Source organism: Moschus berezovskii, chromosome 2, assembly GCF_049115385.1.
Source record: "Moschus berezovskii isolate FMDL1 chromosome 2, NW_MosBer_1.0, whole genome shotgun sequence".
In the NCBI taxonomy this organism is placed as follows: Eukaryota; Metazoa; Chordata; class Mammalia; order Artiodactyla; family Moschidae; genus Moschus; species Moschus berezovskii.
The window spans coordinates 115,329,357-115,349,293 of record NC_142461.1 but is presented as its reverse complement, the minus strand read 5'-3'; the positions used below and the strand labels follow the sequence as shown (position 1 = coordinate 115,349,293).

The following is a 19,937-nucleotide window of genomic DNA, read 5'->3' as shown; positions in this document are numbered from 1 at the left end:
TCCAATGTGTGAAAGTGGAAAGTGAAAAGTGAAAGCAAAGTCGCTCAGTCGTGTCCGACCCTTAGCGACCCATGGACTGCAGCCTACCAGGCTCTTCCATCCATGGGATTTTCTAGTACTCTTGCCTAGAAAATCCCATGGAACTTGGGGGCTAGTTGCACATAAAAACTGCCAGCACACAATTTTTATTTTGGGCACAGCCAACTCTTGCTACTTTCAAGTCAGGTGTGAGCACAGCAATGACTGCTTCTAGGGATGTCTCAGTCTTCTCAGCAAGTAAGTTAATCATTCATCCATTCACTCATTTACAAACATTGGCTCAAACGGTAAATAATCTGACTGCAAGGTGGGAGACCTGAGTTCGATCCCTGGGTTGGGAAGATCCCCTGCAGAAGGGAACAGCTACCCACTCCAGTATTCTGGCCTGGAGAATGCCATGGACAGAGGAGCCTGGCAGGCTGCAGTCCATGGGGTCACAAAGAGTCAGACAGAACTGAGCAACTAACACTCACTCACTCCATGTTTTTAATAAGGAACCACACAGGACTTAAAATATTAGCATTAAAAGCACCAAGCGCCCATCCTGACAGGCAGCAGTACGCAGGAGAGGTAAGAAAGGAACAGATTACTAGGAAACTTACCCTAATTAAACTTTGACCCCCATACTATCAGGACATTAAAGCTCTGACAGAAAACAAGGGGATGGAGAGGGTTGTTTTCTCAAGCAGAGAGTACTAATGAACAAGTTTGCCGTCACTTCCCAGATGTCTCAGAGAGAGTAAGGGTATTCCAGTGTCAGCATTCAGAAATTCATCTTGAATCCATCCAGCCATTTCTCTCTCCACCCATCCAACAACCACTTGCGAAGACTAGTTTTGACAGAATGAGGAGACACAGGGTTGTAACAGAAGCTTGCTTTCTAGGAGGTTAATAAGACAAATGCAGTTGTGCAAATCATCGTATTGGAGTGGACAGAAATTAGGGTATCTGTAGAGAATTAATATTGAAAAAGTGATCTCAGCCAGGTAGGAGCCTGAAAGTTGGGCTAAGGCATTAGCAATTTTGGAATTTCACTTTCTATGACTGGCAGTGGACCATCACTAAAGGTTTGGAGCAACAGAGTGATATGAACAAGAAAAAGAAAGGAAGGGACTTTTCAAAATTAAAAGACATTTAAGATATAGAAACTGGAGACAATGACATGGGTCCTTGATTGAAGTCCAAAGACATTCAGTGGGGGAAATTTGGACTTGGATTCAGTGGGGGCTGTTATTAAGGAAAATCATACTAGCAATTAGGTGTGATAATGGTGTGGTTTTTGCATGGAAAAATCTACATTTTCAAAAATGTCTGCTGAAATGTATATATATACGACTAGAAGAAGAAAATATGGCAAAATGATTATATGAAAATACTTATCAATTTAATAATAATCACATTCAAGTATTAAAGTTTAATATTAATTAAATCAAAGTGATGAAAATACAGGTGTTAACTGTATCATCCTGTATGTTTGAAATCTGTCATAATAAAAAGTAAACTGAAAAAGTTCTGTGTAAGTCAGGTGTAGGGTAAACCAAGGGTGAAATAATGAAGATTCACAGCCATCGAGCCATTTCTGCTCTCAGGTCAAGGGTGATGAGGCCCTCAGCCAGGGGGCCGCAGCAGGGAGAGAAAGGAAAGAGTATGAGCACTGTAGAAGAAGGAGCAAGCGATGGACCAGTGACTAACCCCAGTGGGTGGAGGTGAGAGAAGTAAGTGAAGTCGCTCAGTCGTGTCCGACTCTTTGCAACCCCATGGACTGTAGCCTACCAGGCTCCTCCGTCCATGGGATTTTCCAGGCAAGAGTACTGGAGCAGGGTGCCATCACCTTCTCCAGGTGAGAGAAGGAAGGGCTCCAAAACAGTGGAGGCCTAGCGCCTGGTATGGGAGGACAGTGAAGTTACGAATGGAAATAGGCTTTCAGCAGAAGGATGGTTTGTGGGAATCATCCCGTGCTCCATTATCGACACTGTGAGTGCATGAGACCAGCAGGACGACCTGGTGGAAAGAAAACCAGCACTCATTTGGAAAGTTAGGCTGCCTTTTGTAAGAGTCAAATGGAAGTACTGGTTTCAGGAAGGATCTGCATCAGTTGCAAGAAAGGATGCAACGACCGAGGGGAGAGTATAGAGAAAAAAAGAAAAACAGTCAAGGCTGGACTCAAGGAGTGACCGAATCTCCAGATGAGGGGAAGAAGTACCCATGAAAGAGACAAGAATACAACTGGCCAGAGAGACATGAGAAAGCCAGGACAATTCAGTGGAGCATGGGACCCAAGGGAGAATAGAGACTGAACACGGAAACTCACTCAGTCATAGAGAATGGGGAACAGTAATGACCGAGTCTGGTTACTGGTTGGGCACTGGAGAATTTAGATGGTTCGAGTCGCAAGTCAGACTTTGAGGGGTTAAAGAGTCACTGGTGTTGAGAAAATAGTAGCTCACATCATTTGGGTTCTTATTATATGCCCAGTGCCCTTCTAAATGGAGATTCCAAGGTGGGGCGGTGTTAAAAATCTGCCTGCTGAAACAGGAGATTGGGTTTGATCCCTGGGTTGGGAAGATCCCCTGGAGGAGTAAATGGCAACCCACTCCTGTATTCTTGCTGGGGAAATCCCAGGGATAGAGGAGCCTGGTGGGCTACAAACCATGGGGTTGCAAAGACTTGGAGGTGACTGGGCACACACGCACGCCCCCTTCTCAACATTCGACGCATGTGCTTCTGTCAGTCTTCAAAACAATCCTATGAGGAAACAGGCACAGAGACATTAAGTGCCTTGCCAGAAGCCACACAGCTAGGAAACAGCACAACTGGGATTTCCAGCTTGGTTACTGATCATCCCTAGATCAGCCAGAAGAGAAAAATCAAGAACAGGAGAAGAAAGGAAAGAAAGACCTGTCCTTCAACATCCACCTCTCCAAGGACAGAAGAGAAACTGAGAAGGAGAATGCACAGGCTGCTCAGAAACATGAAACAGAGGGAAAGGGAGCTCACTTCAGATCCTGATCAAGAGAGAAGAAGGGTCCCCTGTGGAGAGTGATCAGTTTGAGCGAGAGAGTGGGAATTCAAAGAGGTATTCAAGAAGACATGGAGGCTGGTTCTGGCTCTGAGATGCTTGGAGTGGAAGCACTGCTTGACCCCTCAGTGTGTCAGCACTGAAGTGCTGCAGCATCAGAAACCCCAGGGCTTGCTGCCTTGTCGAACATACACGGACAAGAGCCAAGTCAAGGGACCCAGAGCTTCAACAAGCAACTCCCAGGGATAGTACTGAGTGCTAAAAAGATGTTTCCAACATGCATGCACAGATAGACTCAGGACACAAAATTACTTTGAGTCTAGGGGCACCCATTAGGAAAGAGCATCACAGAGAAAAACTTCCTTTCTTTTATGAGCAGCCAGAGACTGGTCTCCTACAGAAGGCTCGGAATTTGAAGAGAGCACGATTTAAGAAGAATAAAGAATGATTCACGCTGCTTCTTTCCTTAACTGCATCAAAATAAGCAAGGGGCACTCAGGTGTCTACACGTGACTGAGATAAACACAGTTCATGAATCCCGTTTTTGAAAGAGCCCCCAAACCATACTTTAAGATGAAGGTCCTTTGAGAAAGCATGCTGAAGTTCCAACTAGCACCAGAGCATGCCTCCCTCTATCAGCTAAGGCCACATAATTACACTGTAGGAACAATTTTTTTAAATAACCCAAGAATGGGCTGGCAGGTCTGTTTATCCACCAAAGAGTCTGGAGACTTATTTTGTCAAGCTGGTGTTGGACAAAATTTTGTCACGTGAAAACACATACCGCACGATAAACTTTTAGATACAAGTGTTCATATTTTTCACTTACTGTCATTGTTAGAGCCCGTTTCCATAACACCATAAGGAGGAGCCAGAAGTCCTGCCATGTACTGTCGATATTTCTGAAAGACAAGATTGTAAACTCAGTGCACAGATATTTACTCACTTTGAGCATTCATGTGTTTACATGTTAAAAAAAAGAAAAGCTGGATGTCACTAAGCATCTGAGTCTTGTATTTATAGAGCCATGAAGCCTGCTGTCTGGGCTCTGTGGCCTAAAATAAAAATGCTGTGTTCTAACAAGGTCTTCCCGGATGAGACTGAAAGTGCCCCTGCCTGGGGAGGGGGTTCTACTGCAGCCCACTCCTTCACGTGTCTGTGACTGATTAACCGAACAGTGTGGGCTTTTACCCACCCCTCCACCTCCTGCCTGGCTTCTCATTCTCTCAAACACGTGCTCAGGTTTTTGTGGAGGAAAAAGACATTTGGTTTTTATAGATGCAGATACAAATAAAAGTGCCACCTTCCTAACAGGTGAATGGCACTCAATCGGCCGTGTTTCAAAGCAAAAAGAAATGCATCTCTAGAAAGTGTCTGATGTGAAAGAAGCTGATTCACTACCATTTGCCAGCTTCCTTTTACACTGTACACCTGCCCGTTATGTGACCTCCAAAGAACCTGTGGTATGTTGTCAAATAGAATAGTTTGGCTTCATTTAGAACTAACTGGATCCTTCTGAATTTTCTCCCTCTGACTTTTGGTCCAGACGGGCTTTAAAACCTGAGGTTCAGTGATATATATTAGCTCCGGTAGTCTGTGCTGTTTTGAAGGAATAAGGCTTGGTGAGCATACAGCAAGCAGATCAAGCACCCAGTGAGAGAGAGAAGTGACATTTACGAAGAATGGAATATGAGTGCGAGACATCCTCTCTTCTCAGGTAATAAATACAGCCTCCTCCCCTTGCAGAATGAAAGCTGGGCAATTTTATTTGTCGCATGGTGTCATGTATATTTATGGTTTATAATTATGATGGCACATAAATGTTAAACAGCATCAAAAGAATCAACACTTCATAATATGCCTGTGGGTTACACAAACGTCAGCAGAAAAGACTTCATCTGTAGCAATGGGCAGCTGGCAGCACGCAGTATTTGAGCAGCCATCTGGCCCATTTGGTAGATTTGAATGGTGTTTGTAATGTAACATTGATGAGTTCTCAAAAGAGCCCTCTTCTAGTCAAGATGTGACTAGCTTTTTTTTTTTCTAATCCTTTTTTCTTCTCCTTCTGAGGCAACTATACTAACACCTGCATGCAGACATTCAAAATCATGATTTCTCTCTGCCTCTGAGTTAACTAATCACTCAAACATACCCATGGGACCAATCCATCACCCTGAATCCTGACATTTCCTTTTGATAATTTCCTCATTCTGCTTTTCCTTTTTCTTATGATACCATCTACTCTTCTTTCTCATGAGAAAGCACCAAGCAAAGCACATTCCTGGGCATAATGTTAAAAAAACAGGCTCAGAGAGAGCAGATGGGGGCTAGTTTATGTTCTAAGAAGGTTCTATGACCCCCACAATCTTTTGAGATATTCCTCTCACTGTTAGAAACTCCATTAACAGGCTCCTGAAAGAAATAATTCATGTTAAAATAACGAGCAATTTTACTTTGCTTGGAATGGAACCTCAAAATCAACTTCCATGAACTCCACAGAAGCACCTTCCTGACTCCTAAATGAACAGGACTCTGCCTTCCTTCAGCTCCATAGGGGTCTAGGGTTTGCTCATGGAGCGTGTTACCAGAGCTGTCACTCCTGGGAAGGGAAAACAGAGCAGCCATTCAAGGAGCAGAGCACAGGCCGAGTTTCAGCATGAAGATGCCCTGAGCACCCACTGTGCCCTCGACACTGGGCTCACTGCAGAGAACAGGCAGACAAGGCCCTTTGCACTTATAAAGCATCAATCTCCTACAACAGTACAGGAGTGCTGTTGTACCCAGTACAAGGTACTCTTTCTTGCACATAATAGAAAATTAATATATATCTGCTGGCTTTTGGAATGTGAAAGGAAATTTTCATACATTTACTTTTATAAAGTAAAATATCACATGAAATACTTCACATACAGCCTCAAAAACTGTTAACTCATCACTAATGTTATTTCATCTACAATCCTATCTACTTGCCCCTTCCAGAGCTATTTTGAAGCAATTCCAGATATAATATCATTTAATCCACATATATTTCAATAGGAATCTCTAAAAGGTAAGGATTCTTTATTTCCCCAGAAACAAAACCATAATACCACTATCTCAACTAAGAAATGTAACATCTCCATAATATTCTGTCAGGTTCAAATGTCTAATTGCTTTATATATGTCATTGCTGAATTGAATTTATAAATAACTCACTAGATACATAGATGAATGGAACAGAAAAGAGTGCCCAAAAATAAACCCAGGCAATACATACATGGCCACTTAATTTACAACAAAGGAACCAAGAATATACAGTGGGGAAAGGACAGATTCTTCAATAAATGGTGTTGGGCAAACTGGACAGCCACTTGCAAAAGAATGACACTGGACCACAGTTCAGTTCAGTTCAGTTGTTCAGTCGTGTCCGACTCTTTGTGACCCCATGAACTGCAGCACACCGGCCTCCTTGTCCATCCCCAACTCCTGGAGTTCACCCAAACCCATGTCCATAGAGTCGGTGATGCCATCCAGCCGTCTCATCCTCTGTCGTCCCCTTCTCCTCCTGTCTTCAATCTTACCCAGCACCAGGGTCTTTTCAAATGAGTCAGCTCTTCACATCAGGTGGCCAAAAGTACTGGAGTTTCAGCTTTAGCATCAGTCCTTCCAATGAATATTCAGGACTGATTTCCTTTAGGATGGACTGGTTGTATCTCCTTGCAGTCCAAGGGACTCTCAAGAGTCTTCTCCAACACCACAGTTCAAAAGCATCAGTTCTTCTGCGCTCAGCTTTCTTTATAGTCCAACTCTCACATCCACACATGACCAGTGGAAAAACTATAGCCTTGACTAGATGGACCTTTGTTGGCAAAGTAATGTCTCTGCTTTTTAATATACTGTCTAGGTTGGTCATAACTTTCCTTCCAAGGAGTAAGTGTCTTTTCATTTCACGGCTGCAATCAGCATCTGCAGTGATTTTGGAGCCCAGAAAAATAAATTCAGCCACTGTTTCCCCATCTATTTGCCATGAAGTGATGGGACCAGATGCCATGATCTTAGTTTTCTGAATGTTGAGCTTTCAGCCAACTTTTTCACTCTCCTCTTTCACTTTCATCAACTGGACCACAATCTTACACAAAAATTAACTCAAAGTAGATGAAAGTCTCAAACACAACACCTGAAACCATAAAACTCCTAGAAGAAATCATAGGCTGTAGGCTCCTTGCCATTGGTCTTGGCAACGTTTTTTTTGGATTTAACACCAAATGCAAAGGCAACCAAAGCAAAAATCAGTAAGTGGGACTACATCAACCTGAAAAATATTTGTACGGCAAAGGAAACAATCAACAAATGAAAAGGCAAGGTATTAAATGGCAGAAAATGTTTACAAATCATTTATCTGATAAGGGGTTAATATCCAAAATATATGAATATAAAAAATGCAAACTCATAGATACAGAGACTATACTGGTGACTGCTAGAGGTAGAGGGTGAGCATAGGTGAAATGGGGTTTAAAACCTATTTCTGCAGAACCCTGAGCTCCTGGAGGACCCTCAGGCAAGGCAGCACATATGCAGTCTTCAGCTCCTATGGCAACTTGAGTGTCTTCACTTTTAGCTGATATAGAATTTAGAGTTCCAAGAGTAATTTCATTTGAAAGATGACTTTTGCTTCTGAAAAGTAAAAGTCTACAAACCACAAGATGAAATAATCTTTAAACTCCTAGCCAGAAAGATGCTATTCAGAGAAGGCATTTCTTCTTACATGAAGAAATCAACAAAGACAAAATTAGGATTTGCCTATGAAGTGATGTGGGGGAGAGGAATGAATTGGGAGATTTGGGACTGACCCATACGTACCACTATATATAAAATAGACCACTCATAAGGATTTACTGTGGAGTACAGGGAATGCTACTCAATACCCCATAATGGCCTATATGGGATAAGAATCTAAACAAGAGTGGATATATGTATATGCACAATGGATTCACTTTTCTGCACAGCATAAACTAATACAACACTGTAAATCAACTATACCCCAAATTTAAAAAAAGAAAGAAAAGGGATTCTATTCTCTTTTAGACATCTATGGTTATAGACTGGACAGAGGACAAGTTACCAATAGAACCGGAAGAACTAAGAATTTAACTAAGATGCATCATAGTGCAAAGCTGACCTTCTCCAAGTGAGGTGTACAGACCCCCAGGGTAGCACCCAGCAGGACAAGAGGGGACGTGACAGGGGTTAACAGAAGCTCTTCCTAGAGCTTAAATTTTATTCTATGTCAAGTAGTTGAAAGGACTACTTTTATACTTTTATATTATGGAGCAGAAAACTAAATTTGCATACATTTTAAAGATTAAAGCATGCAACTTCAAAGAAATTTGAGTTTGCTGCTGGCTGCTTCTAGCTACAAAGGGTCTAGACCCCGGGCATTATGTATTGATTTCCTCTGCATTCAGAGAACTTCAGTGGAAAAACCCAAATGCCTCTAATGTAATGGAAAGCGTGCAGATGCTGGAATCACATAAGAACAGAGTCAATTCTGATTCTGCCACATGCTACCTACATGAACTTAAGTAAGTTACCTCAGTTTCCTGGGTAAGGAACTTGGGATAATATCACCTATCTTTCAGGGCCACTGAGAGGATGAGAAATAAACTCTAAAGAAGTGCCCAGCATATATTATGGACTTACTAAATGATTGCTGATGATAATAAAAATAATAATGATAATAATAATGAGGAGGAGGAGGAGAAGAAACAACAAACAATCAAGAATTGATCAAACAAATCCCAATATATCTGATGATATATCCCAGGCAGAATCTCCAGCTTTAGGGAAAAATACTCTCTAGGTGACTTCTTATTACTGAGGCCGCTGATACACACACAACAAAAAGACCCACAATACATCCACTGACCTGTCTACTAAAAGGAGTTGTAAAAATAACATCTTAAAGAGTAGATGTTGTTAAGCCATTTTACAATATACTGCCTATTTTCACACCCACATGGGAAAATAGTCTGAGGAGAAAGGAAAAACACAGGAGAGTAAACCCAGAAATAACTGAACAAAAATCAGTAAAACCTTGCAGCCATCAGGACTGCTTTTGGTTTACAAAATCTTTAAAAAAATTCTCTAAATTACAAGTGGCCAGTTTATAAGGCAAAGTCAGTGCATGGAAGAAGTCCTCAGGCTAGAGAGGCCAGAAGCCTGTCCTAGATGGAGGGGAGAAATGTGCCACTGGCTATCTTAATGTTTTCTGAGAAAACTGAGAAAAGACAAAGTATGACAGCCTTAGGAGAGTTAAAACCTGGTCCATCTCTCAGCTCCTTCACTGCCCCATCAAGGCCACTGAGCAATGTTGACTGGAAGGCTGTCAGAGCAGCCACCAGGCCAAGGGAGGCTGGGGGTAATCCAACTCTGCTCCAGAGTCTGGAGCCCCAGCCTGGGCTGCTCTCTCCCAGAGCAGGGAACACGTCTCTACACAGTGGCTCTACATGGCCCAGCTGTAGCCCAGCAGCCAGATACAAAAGTTGGGTGGCATGTGCTGGAGGAGCAGGCATAGTAGAGATATGTCACATTCTAAAGGCCAGTCTCAATTTTCCAAGCAGGGGACTTCCCTGGAGATCAGTGGTTAAGACTTCACCTTCCAATACAGGGGGAGCAGGTTGCAACCCAGGTCAAGGAGTTAAGATCCTACAGGCCTCATGGCCAAAAAAACAAAAACATAAAACAGAAGCAATATTGTCAAAAATTCTATAAAGTCTTTACAAATGGTTCACATCAAAAAAAAAAATTCTTAAAAAAAAATTTGCCAAATAGGACTCACAGAGAATAAAGGAAGGCAGGCAGCTTGAACCTTGGCTGAATCCTCTGTGACAAGAGAAGAAGGGGTCCCTGTAGGGCAGAACTCCCCACTCTGGAGGTCAAGACCTTCCTAACACACTGAGGCCTTTCCTAGATGTTCTCCGAGCTGCTGCCCACTGCCAAGGCATCTAGGCTGCCGGCATGCCACTGTCACCACGTTCCCAGCAGCCAGGCAGAGACCTCGGCTTCCAGTACAGGCCTTCCCAGCAACTGTCCCCTTTCACCGCCAACTCCATCTACCTAGGAGATCATCAAGTTGTAGGAAAAGCATAAATACCATCCTTAGGTTGGGATATCAGCACTAGAAAAACATGACAAACAGAAAGTCATAAGGACTATGGACAGGCCTTGCTATAAACACCTGAAGGTAGGAGGGATGCACATGTGCTCAGAACAGGGACACACTCATGACAGCTCGTGGTGGGCAGTGTCCAGGGTTGGGGAAGAATAGAGGGGACTGCATCGGTGGTGTGGGGATATGTCCTGTCAACATATACCATTCATTACATCTGTACTAGATTCCCCCAAAGTATTAAAGCTGAGTTCATGAAATGTAATGACAAACACGTCACTTGGACCTTCTCTGAAAATACCCCGAGTATGTGGCGGAATAACTTAGAACAGGGATATAAACTTTAGGCTCCCCCCCTTTTTGTTTGTTTCTTGGCAATAGTTATTTCTTTACAACTTCCATATGCTATGTAAGGTATGGTGGGGAAATGGACATAGCACATTGTTCTAAAGTCCCAGAGATCTGGAGAATTTTTGAATGTGTGAAGCATAGATGAGAGGGGAGAAACACAAAGCAGTTGTAAAGGGAGATCTCCCAGGAGAATTTTCCTGCTTCCCCTTTGAGAGCCGTATGGACTGCTTCTCTCACAGTAGGTCACTGGTTGGATCGGTTCACCTCTTACCCCAACTTCTTTTGTTTCCTTGTTTCTTGATTTCTATAGCATTGGCCTCACAGGGCACAAAGAACTTTCACTGCCTCTCCTTCAGTGATGTTTAATTCATCCTTTGGCTCTACTACAGCTATTTCTAAATGGAGGCAAAATTCTGCTTGCCAACTCCTGGCCATTTTAAATTCACGAGCAACCTGCAAGAGTTATAGTTTGGAGGGTGATAAAGACAACAATAGCTCTAACACAGGAAGTTTTCCAAACCTGAATCACTTAGGAATCCTAGAGTAAGATGACACTGCAAGTGAGCAAATACAGTCTCCCTCCAAAATCTGTTTGAAATTCTCTCTCCGACTGGCCTGTTAAGGTGCAGAGATCCCAACCAAAAGGTGGAGGGACCCTCGAGCACTCTCAGGTGAGATCAGAGCTGCAAAGAATAAAGTGAGGCAGCCCTCGCTCAATCACAGAGATGAAGTCAGATTAGCCCTGAAGGAAAGGAAGGGAAAAATGTCTTCACTTAATCAGTCAAGGGGATGAGAGAGGCACAGTGGGATCCTCATGGAGGGGTCCTCATGGGCTTTGCATCTAGTGAGGGGACAGCCATTCTCATCTGATCATAGAGTCATCTCAGTGCAGGAACTAGAAGGAAAATAGTACACTGAAAATGTGGCTGGGTGTTGGAGTGTGGGGCAAGTTCAGATACGGGGCTCAGGGCAAGGACGTGGAATATGAGACTGAGGAGGCTTGGAGGTAAGAACCAGGGGGCCTTCCAGGTAGAGGGAACAGGGGTGGTGTGGAGGCAAAGAAGTGTGTCTGGCGAGAGAGGGGAAGTCACTGTGGACAGAGCAGTGCTCGGGCCAAACGGCGAGGCTTGGAGGCCATGATAGAGGTTTGGAACATGATCCTGGTACAACTGGAAGCGGTTTAAGTGGAGAAGTGACATGGACAGATAAGTGTTTTTAGAAGATCACTCTGGCTGCTGTGTGGAGAACGGTTTTGATGGGAAAACAAGAAAGGCATGAAGCCCTTAAGGAGAGGACAGGCCTGGATGTGGCCCCGCAAAGGGGCCTGAGTCTGGGGCAGAAGGAAGAGAGAGGAACGTGGACAGAGGGTGGTAAAGACCCCTTGTTCGTCAAGGCCAAACATCTCCAACCACTGAGACTTACTGATGATAAAGACTCAGATTTCCTGCTGAAGCCCGCTCAACACATGTGCACTTTCAATATGACTAAAAGGTTGGGGGATTTCAGGGGGCTCACTGGAATGATTATATTAATTTTAAGTTAGTGCACACCCTGCATCTTTAAGGATGATTTAGTTAGCCATGTGATTCAGTTAGCCACTCAACTTTGACTGAGTTAGCCACAAGCTTCTCTTAGAAACATTCAAATTGAGAAGAAGACACACACAGTAGGTCAATGCTACTTAATTTAGTCACAAAATAAATGGCTCTGGAGCTGTTACTGACAGGAAATCCTCCTCACCTCTCTTTTTGCTAAGCCCGAACTTACCACAGTCCATCCAATGTATAAATGAGATTATGAGCACTGTCTCTACATAGCTGCTGCCTCCTTGTTTATAGAAAAACCTACTGATTGACATTTTATTTAACCATATTTGTCTTCAAAGTGATGGATATATAGTCATTCTCAATTAAAATGATCAAGCCCAGTGCTTATGAAACTAACAAGACTATTGTAAGACATATCATGGGAACAAGCAAATTTCAAGTAAGTGTTTAAATGTTGACACAGAATTAGGATGCATCAGTCATTTACAAACCTAAAATAAAGGATCATTTCACAGAAAGTAATAGCCTGAGACTGTCATAAGAACAAAGAAGGAGCTACCAACATTTTGGTTTTGCTTTCTTGCTCCACGATGTACTTTATAAAAGGCAGCAGGCAGAGCAGGAGGTGGATGGTGAGGAGTGATTTGGGAGGTGCTATGGTCTGGATGTGTCCCCTCAAATTCATATGTTGAAATTCTAACACCCAAGGTAATGTTGTTAGGAGGTAGGACCCGTGGGAGGTGTTTAAGTGTGAGAATGAAGGATCAGTGCTCTTCTCAGAGCTCCCTAGCCCCTCCTGCCAGGTGAGGACACGGGAGGAGTGTGCACTCCGAGAGAGGGCCCTCAGTAGAGGGTGGGCACCCTGATCTCAGATTGCCAGCCTCCGCAACCTGGAAGAATAATTTTCTGTTGTTTAAAAGCCACCCCGTCTGTGCTATTTTGCTATAGCAGCCCAAACAGACTAAGATAGTGGGGTAGGAGACTTTTCCTGGCCCAGACAGACACCTGAGCTTCCCAACTGAGATGCACTTCTTTAGTTTTTGACTTTGTCCCTCAAAACTTGAAACCACTGGGTCACAGGTACTATGCATTTCTGTGCTTATTTCCTCTAGAAGCATCTACCAGCTTCCCAGCTGTCCTATCTCCTTAATCCCAGTCCTACCCTGAAAGCCCGTGGGGCATACAGGATTACAGCTTTTGCCGCATTCATGAATGGACAACAGCAGTGCCTTTTTCCTCTTTCGGATGTTGACAGAGCTCCACAGCCTGGAGTAGGCCACTTCTCAGCTTCAAATACGCTAGACCTTTGGAGCCTTTGTACTTGAATTTACTCCTGACTCCTGCAGCGTTCTGCTCACACACATGGTGCCTTATTTTCTCCGTCTCCCTTCACGGGTAACATTTCTATTCTGCTCCAAATTGTGGTAAACAACCTTGAGACATCCTTGTCAATCCAACACACACTGACTGCCTATATCTGGGGAATCATGGTAATACAGCCCTGTGTGGTTCTGGAAGCTTCTATTACGGAATACTGTACCCCTTGAATCCCTTGAGTGGTTCCTGGTTCCTGTCATCTCTCCATGTTAGATCATCCTGAACATTTTGCTTTTAAAGAAGGGACAGGAGAAGCATGAAGATCAGTTGATGCTGATAAAACAAGACCTAAACTCAACTCATCAAAAATCTCTAGATACTAATCAATTTTGTTATTTAAAAGAACGTACAGTGGGATAGAGCAGCCGGTCTGCTCTACCAGAATTAGCACCAAAATGCACTCGTTAGTGAAAATTTAGTTTTAAGAGACCCATGTATGAATCTAGCTGGAAAAAACTGGCAGCCATATATAAATAGATGATGGTAGAAAATGATTCATTTTATATATCCAACTTATTTTTTCATAATTCTGCCTATTGCTGTTGCTTTCTAAGCCAAATTTTTAAACAAGTTTGCCTTTTGATTTTGTTCTACCATCTCTATCTCCCACTCTTCCTCTCTAATCTAAAAATTGTTATTTCTATAAAATTGACAAAAGCACATGCTAAAAAATTTAAACTACATGGTTTGTAAAGTGAAAAAAACGATTCTCCCCTTCCACTCCCCTCCACCTACTGACCCACCCCACTGCTGCTGAGTTAACCCTTGCTGACACTCGTTTCTTCCGTGGATCACATGGCACATTACAGTTTGTCCTTTTTCTCCTCTCCAATAATATATTTTGGATAGCTTTTGCTATCAGAACACATTTTACTATTGCTTTCTTGTTAGACATCTCATTTTGGGGGCTACTCTCCCATTTAGCCCAACTGGGGGAAATCTGGAAAATACATTGAGTCTGCATTGGCGACAGATCTTCTCTGAGTTTAAGGCAAAAAAGATAAAGATCATACACACAGATCTTACCAAGTGGTGATTTCAGTTGTATTCTTGATAATGAGATAGAATTGTAAACACTTAATTCCAAGGCCAACAAATATGCGAGCATATTACTCAGAAAATGTCTTTGATCTTTCTGATGACTTTATCTAATTGGTGTCATTATGTTGTAACTCCATCGACTGCCAACTGCATTTTTTTGTAAACTTGGCAAAGGCTTCCCATGTCATACATTTGAAGAAAAAACATTGCCTGTGCTCTCTCCCCCAAGACTGTCAGAAGAAAAAAAGAAATTTAATTAAATTTCAATCTCTGACAGTTTAAAATAATAGAACAGAAATTATAAAACATTATGGATGGTGGCTGAATATTATTAGTGTTAAAAGGAACCAGATTTACTGATTTTGATAACAGTGTTATGAGTTACATAAGAAAATGTCCTTGTTCTATTGGAACATACCATGAAATATTTAATATTTAGGAATAAAGGGAGTACAATGTCTCCACTTACAAATGATTCAGAAAAAAATAAAAAAGAGACAAAGAATGATAAAGCAAATGGGGCAAAATGCAAATAATTGGCAGAATTGAAACAAAAGGTTTAGGGGAAGACTTCATATTATTCTGAGTATATTTAAAATAATAATAAAATTAAAAGTTTCCAAGAAATGACAAGAAATCAGAGTTGAAACTATAAATGATTACTCTCAGGGCATTTGGGGGCTTCCCTGGTGACTCAAATGGTAAAGAATCTTCCTGCAATGCGCGAGACGTGGGTTCGATCACTGGATCTGGAAGATTCCCTGGAGCAGGGAATGGCTACCCACTCCACTCTTCTTGTCTGGAGAATGCCATGGACAGAGGAATCTGGTGGGCTACAGTCCCTGGGGCCACAGAGTCGGACACGACTGAGTGGATACACTTGGTGCATTTATTCAGTCAACATCAGTTCAGTTCAGTTCAGTCGCTCAGTCCTGTCCGACTCTTTGCGACCCCATGAATCACAGCACGCCAGGCCTTCTTGTTCATCACCAACTCCCAGAGTACACCCAAACTCATGTCCATTGAGTCAGTGATGCCATCCAGCCATCTCATTCTCTGTCGTCCCCTTCTCCTCTCGCCCCCAATCCCTCCCAGCATCAGAGTCTTTTCCAGTGAGTCAGCTCTTCGCATGAGGTGGCCAAAGTATTGCAGTTTCAGCTTTAGCATCAGTCCTTCCAGTGAACACCCAGGATTGATCTCCTTTAGAATGGACAGGTTGGATCTCCTTGCAGTCCAAGGGACTCTCAAGAGTCTTCTCCAACACCACAGTTCAAAAGCATCAATTCTTCAGCCATCAGCCTTCTTCACAGTCCAACTCTCACATCCATACATGACCACTGGAATCAGCTTTCCCCAACTCAGCTCAGTTACAGGCTCCACCCCAATGTGTAAGTCCAGCGGCCTCTGCCTCTCCCACGGATAGTTACCGAAGTGGAAAGCCTGTCCCTACCAGCTGGGAAGATCCAGAGCGGTCCCTAGGTGACTAGGGATCTAGCATGTGGGGCGGAGGGGTGTGGGGGTGGAAAGGGCTACAGAGTCACAGCCTCCCCCAAATCCTACCCGAGGTGCTTGGTCCTATCGCTGGGCTTTGACCCTGACTTCGTATGTGTCCATTCTTTTGCTGGGACTCAAGTCTGACTCTCAGTGAAGTCCACAGCCTGCTTGTCCTTGTCTGTCCCTTGCCTGGAAGGTATTTCTTGTCCCTTGTATCTCTAATTCTAGTCTGGAATACTGCCCAACCTTGACCGACGACCCCAAACTGCAATGCAATCACTTGGTCCAGTTTTTGTTTGTTCTTCTTCAGCTGGCAAACTTTTCTCCAGGCCCCAGCCACCAGACCAGAAGACCCTCTTGGTCTCAATGCCATCCTGGATCAAGGGGGACTTTTCTGGGCTCTTCGAGCAGTCATTTTGATTGCTGGCCACAGCCCTCAGGGATCAGCCTTACAGTTTCTGTACCCAGGTTTTCCGGGAAGTGCCTTCTGTTTTCCTTGTATTCTCCACACTGGGCTGTCTTGAGGCCTTAAGACACCAGCTGTTCCATCTCCAATGCAGGCAGAGCTGAGGAGTCCAACTGTCCTACACAGAGTAACCTCTGATCACACATAAACACAGGCTGATTTCTGCTGCAATCTAGAAACTCAACTTCAAACGTCAACTCTCAGAAAATAGCTACATTGAGCTTTCCTATAAATTCTCTCTCTAGCACTAGAAGGACAGAAACCACCTTTCCACCAATCAACACAAAATCTAAACAATGATACAAGTGTGCTGTGCTTATGAAAACCCAAAGTATAAAACATGAATTTGTGTTTTCCAACACTTGTAATATGTAAATATTCTTGATTTTATTACAGGTTTAAATAAAATTCTTGATGATTTAAAAATATCATATTTTGCCCCAACCTATATGGGGTTTCCCTGGTGGCTCAGATAAGTAAAGAATCCGCCTGCAATGAGGGAGACCTGGGTTCGATCCCTGGGTCAGGAAGATCCCCTGGAGAAGAGAATGGCTATCCACTCCAGTATTCTTGCCTGGAGAATCCCCATGGACAGAGAAGCCTGGCGGGCTACAGTCCACGGGGCCACAAAGAGTCGGACATGACCGAGTAACTAATACTTCCACACGACTTTCATTGAATACACTGAGGTATATTTAGGCTGGGAGGAGAAAATTAAAGCACATTGCATCAGAGATTTACAGTGATTTGGAAAGAAAACTTCAGGGGGTGGAGGGGCACCTTATTAAATATTCCTTATAAGCCTCACTGGGAGCGGAGATATTGCCAACTACTTTTCCACACAGCATACAGCTGATGTGGACCAAAAAGGATTCTTCTTCCTGTAGTGGAAATGTCAAGCTGAAAATGGCACCTTTAAGGAGAGATGTGGGGACAGCCCATGAGGAGGGCAGCCAAGTGAGGGACCCTGAATCTGGACCCCGGGACCCGTAAAGAGTCTTGTCTGAACCTTCTCTGCCCACCGTCAACCCCCCACCAAATGACAACATTCTGGTTCATCTCTGCTCTTTCCTCCAAGCAGAGAAGGGTCAGTCCAGCCTGCCTACATCCCAAAGAGCTGGGACTCCTGCCCGAGTGCCTCTTCATTGAACATATGGGTGTAGGGAGCTGGTCAAAGGGAAGGAAATTAATCTCAAAGAAAATGCTGACTGGAGGGGGCCTGTCCAAATGGGCCCACAGAGTGATGGGGGCCTGGAGAAAGGTATGGAGTTGTGGGGGAGGGTGGAGAAAAGAAAGCATCAGTGGAGTTACTCAGAACCAGGTGATGTGGAGTGTGAGGGGGGTGCTGGGTGGGTGGTGGGGTGCACTCAGAGGTACAGGACTCGGCAACCATGCTGGACTTCCTGGCTTTCCTACGCTGACCCCAGCTCCTCCCTTCTCAAGTGTGGCCCTCCTTCCCATCTGTCTATCTATGGTGATCTCCAACTCCCTTTCAGATCTTTGTCGTGATCTTGTTTTGACAACCCTCCATCCTGATGTTTGACCTCTAAACCCCCAATCTCCTATATGGAAATCCTCTTGGCGCCTACATCCCTATTCTCAGCTTGGATCCACTTCTGGCCACTGGTTTCTCCTGCAATCCCCATCCCAAACTAGACTCCACACAGTTGGGCTCAGGTTGCTCCAATGCCCGGCTTCCAGCCTGCAGGCCCACCCCCTCTGATGCTGCCAAATAACATAGTTCCTCCGAACATCTCAGCCCCCAAACTTGTCATGCTGCCATGTATGCTTCTCAGCTGCAGTTGACAAGACAGTTCTCTGCATACTATAAATGCCATGCAGATGCTATTTCTGAGTATTAAATACAGTTGCTATGCCATGAAGCTAATACAAACTGGAGAAGGCAACTCCAAAGATGAGAATTTCTATTTAAAAGCATCCTAGAGAATATCCACCTTCATTTTAATAGTTTACCCAAAGCTGAGTCTGCAGAGAACACTAACTGTGGTGTGAGGTTTGTCTTTTGGGGGTGACAAAAAATTGATTGTGGTAATGGCACTACAACATACTAAAAGCTACTGAATCGTATACTGTAAGTGGACAGATGGTATGGTCTGTGTATTCTGTCACAATAATGCTGCTTGAAAGAAAGAAAACCCTAAATGGTCTACAGGATGTGACCCTAACTTACCCACTGTATCCCCCTGGCTGTCGGAGAGAGGGATCAGACAAAGGTGTCATTTTCCAGAAATCCTGGGTGGGCTCTGCTGAAGCATATACCCTGATTTTACCTGCATGAAGCCCCAATCTGACCATCCCTCCTGCAGGCAGCTCCCCACACAGGAACACTGCACACCAAGAGGATTGGCATGTGTAGGTTTCTTGATGCCTATAGCATGCAGAGCTACGCCTACTTTTTTCAGCATTTGATTTTTCCAAACAAAAGGAGAAACCAAGCACATAAAACCCAACAGTGAATTGATGAGCAACTTTGCATATATATAGAATTTCCAGGCAATAAAGCATGCTCTCCAACAAGCTTGTCTTTGTTTAGAGGAAAATTATGCTTTGCTTTCACACAATGCCCTCTGCCAAGCCCAGTGTGCCCTCCTAATTTAAATTAGTCTTTCAATTGTATGATCGTTCCAAAAGAAACTAATTTTCACTACACTCATTCAGGGAACTTAACCAAAACTTGCATTTTTGTTGGGGGAGGTGGCAAACCCACACAGTGAGGTTTTCTGCTTTGCCACAGTTTTAAGATTAATCATTTTCTGAATATCTATAAATATTATTTTGATTATGTGAATGGCTTTAAATAGCTGTTTATGAAAAACTCACAATACTGTAAGTCTGCAAAGAAATAAGCCTAATATAAAATGTGAGCAAGAGAATGATACACAAATTGCACAGTTATATTCTAATTTGTAGATTATAATTCAGTGTGCCATAATGATTTATCCTGAAAATTATGTTATCTCAAAAAGAAAGATTAAAAAATGGATTAAGATAACTTTTCTCACAAATCCTAAAACACTTCATTCCCTGGGTAATTTCATTCTGTCCTACCTCAATAAGGACATTTCAAATCAAAGACCTCAGACGGAAGGTTAACAAATCTTGACAGCTTCAATAAGCTGTTTTCTTATTGTATGTTAAATTCTGTGTGAAGTTCAGCAGTTCATATAATCTGGCATAAAATGGAGGGTTTAAAAAAAAGTTTAGAACTTGGCTATTCAAAAAAATGTCTTAATGGTATCTATTCCTCGCTACTGGGATATTTCCCAGAAAGGGCTCCATTTCACTATAATTTTTTCTAAACAGAGCTATGATAGAAGGGAATACCACGACCTTGGGGAGCGTGAGAAATCTGATCAAAAGTGGTTTAATTTTTTTTAATTGTCATAAATATACAGCTCATTTTATAAATTCAAAATCTGGACAAGTCAATCATTC

The 19,937-nt window shown here is 43.1% G+C and overlaps 1 protein-coding gene across 5 annotated transcripts in view; it reads right to left on the bottom strand.

Moving 5' to 3' along the window:
• RAPGEF4 (Rap guanine nucleotide exchange factor 4) overlaps positions 1 to 19,937 on the bottom strand; it is a 330,927-nt gene that overhangs the window by 150,518 nt on the left and 160,472 nt on the right. For all 5 annotated transcript variants that reach the window (XM_088830124.1, XM_088830113.1, XM_088830121.1 and 2 more), the window contains one exon: positions 3,888 to 3,960. In XM_088830124.1, coding sequence (XP_088686250.1) covers positions 3,888 to 3,960 — 73 coding nt within the window. The remainder of the gene's footprint in view (positions 1 to 3,887; positions 3,961 to 19,937) is intronic.